This window comes from Tuber melanosporum (genome assembly GCF_000151645.1).
Source record: "Tuber melanosporum whole genome shotgun sequence assembly, scaffold_124, strain Mel28".
Taxonomy (NCBI): domain Eukaryota; kingdom Fungi; phylum Ascomycota; class Pezizomycetes; order Pezizales; family Tuberaceae; genus Tuber; species Tuber melanosporum.
In genome coordinates, this window is record NW_003298782.1 from 224,501 (window position 1) to 226,117 (window position 1,617).

The 1,617-nt window shown below is 48.4% G+C and overlaps 1 protein-coding gene; it reads left to right on the forward strand.

Annotated features, from left to right (window-relative positions):
* Positions 1-505, forward strand: part of GSTUM_00002251001 (uncharacterized protein) — a gene marked incomplete at its 5' end in the record, with an annotated part of 2,448 nt that extends 1,943 nt beyond the window's left edge. Inside the window, one exon of the mRNA XM_002836018.2 lies at positions 1-505. This exon is cut by the window's left edge and continues 719 nt beyond it. Within this exon, the coding sequence (XP_002836064.1) occupies positions 1-80 (80 nt within the window). The 3' untranslated portion in view covers positions 81-505.
* Positions 506-1,617: the final 1,112 nt, after the last annotated feature.

The window sequence follows — 1,617 nt, forward strand, 5'->3', positions numbered from 1 at the left end:
TCACTCTTTGCGGAAGGGCTGTAATCGCATCGACCGCTTTGGGAGCTGTAGCATGGAGGTATTGGTATACGCGACGTTAGTGTATCATTCATAGCCTGCCTCGCCTTCCGGTGACGTTTCAGGTTCCTTGCACTCAGACGCAGAGACAACAAGGGGGAGCCGTGTGAACTGGGGGTGGTTCTTTGAGTCTGGGGTACGGCACGGCACCAGCACCAGCAAACCGAGCTCTCTTTTTGTAACGCATAGCGATCCGGGGAATGGAATTATGGCATTTCTCTTTCTTCCTTCGTTATTTAGTTCTTGGTTGGTTGGTTGGTTGGTTGTTGGTTGGTTGGTTTGGGATGAAATTGGTTGCACCTTGTGAGCAGTGTGTGCCTGCGCGTGTGCGGATTCGTTCCTGGTCTAACTTGGCGATAAAACTAGTATTTATAATGGGCAGTCATTTGTGAGGTTGGATTGGATTAGTGGAGGATAACAGTTAGGTTCCGATTATCATCATATCGTATACCTACGGTGATTGGGTGGATATGTTTGGCCCTAGCGATTGTGGTGTTCCTGTTCGTATTGCACCGCATCGTATCGTATATCGTATCGTATATATAGGCTAGTCTAGCCGTGCTCACGCAACCTGGCTCATAACTTTTAGTATTCCTACTCGAGAATTTACCCTCCGTTGCGCTACAAGTACAATAGAAAATGGGAATTGAGAAGAAAAAAAGAAACAAGCATAAGTTATGACCGGACCTTCCCTGCAGGTGCTAAGCGCGTACTTCGAGTAGGAGGGAGGGAGTGTGGGTGAATGAATGAGTGGGAATTCTCCGTGTGGGATGGGATGGAAGCGGAGTTGCTTGGAGGTTGCTCACTACCGGTATCATACTCGAGTATTTGGAATCATCCATCATACTCGAGGCGAAATCCTGCGCTTCCCACTTTGGAAGATTAGATTGGGGGTGTGAAGCTGGATCATGTAACGTTACCTTACCATGCCGAGCCTTTCCGCCTTAGCGTAACATTATTGGAGTGCAAGTACGCACTCGTGCAGTACAGCGCTCGAGCAACCGATATGGTACCGGCGATTACATTACTCGTACTGCATGCTGCCCATCTATCTATACTTGGATTCGCCCATTTATTCTTCCGTTGCATGATGTGTGCTTATTGCGCTGCTGTGCTCGTGTGTGTGTATGCGCGAGTACGGGTTGTGCCTGGAGTGACCTGTGCGGTGGTGGGCATTGCGTGACGGAGGGGTCATGGTGCTATTTCGCGGAATTGCGGGTCTTTTTCCCTTAGTTTTGGTGATGGTGAGGGGCTTGGCCTTGCCTTGCCTGGCTGGGGTCATGGGGACTCACTCGGCGGTGTTGTCCGGTTAGCTTGGTATGATAATATTATGATACTGTATCAGCAGCTGGGCGGGCTGTTGGGAAGGATGAAGGTGTGATGTTTTCTAGATTTTTTTTTTTTTTTTTTTTTTTTTTTTTCCTATGGTATCATAGTTCTAAGTTTGGTTATCTCTTTTTGCCTCGGCTTTTTTTTTTTCTTTCCCCACCTCGTTGGGCGCAGCATGAACGCGGTTGATGAGCATCGAGAGGGGAAGAGATGGCTGTCACCGCAACGTTT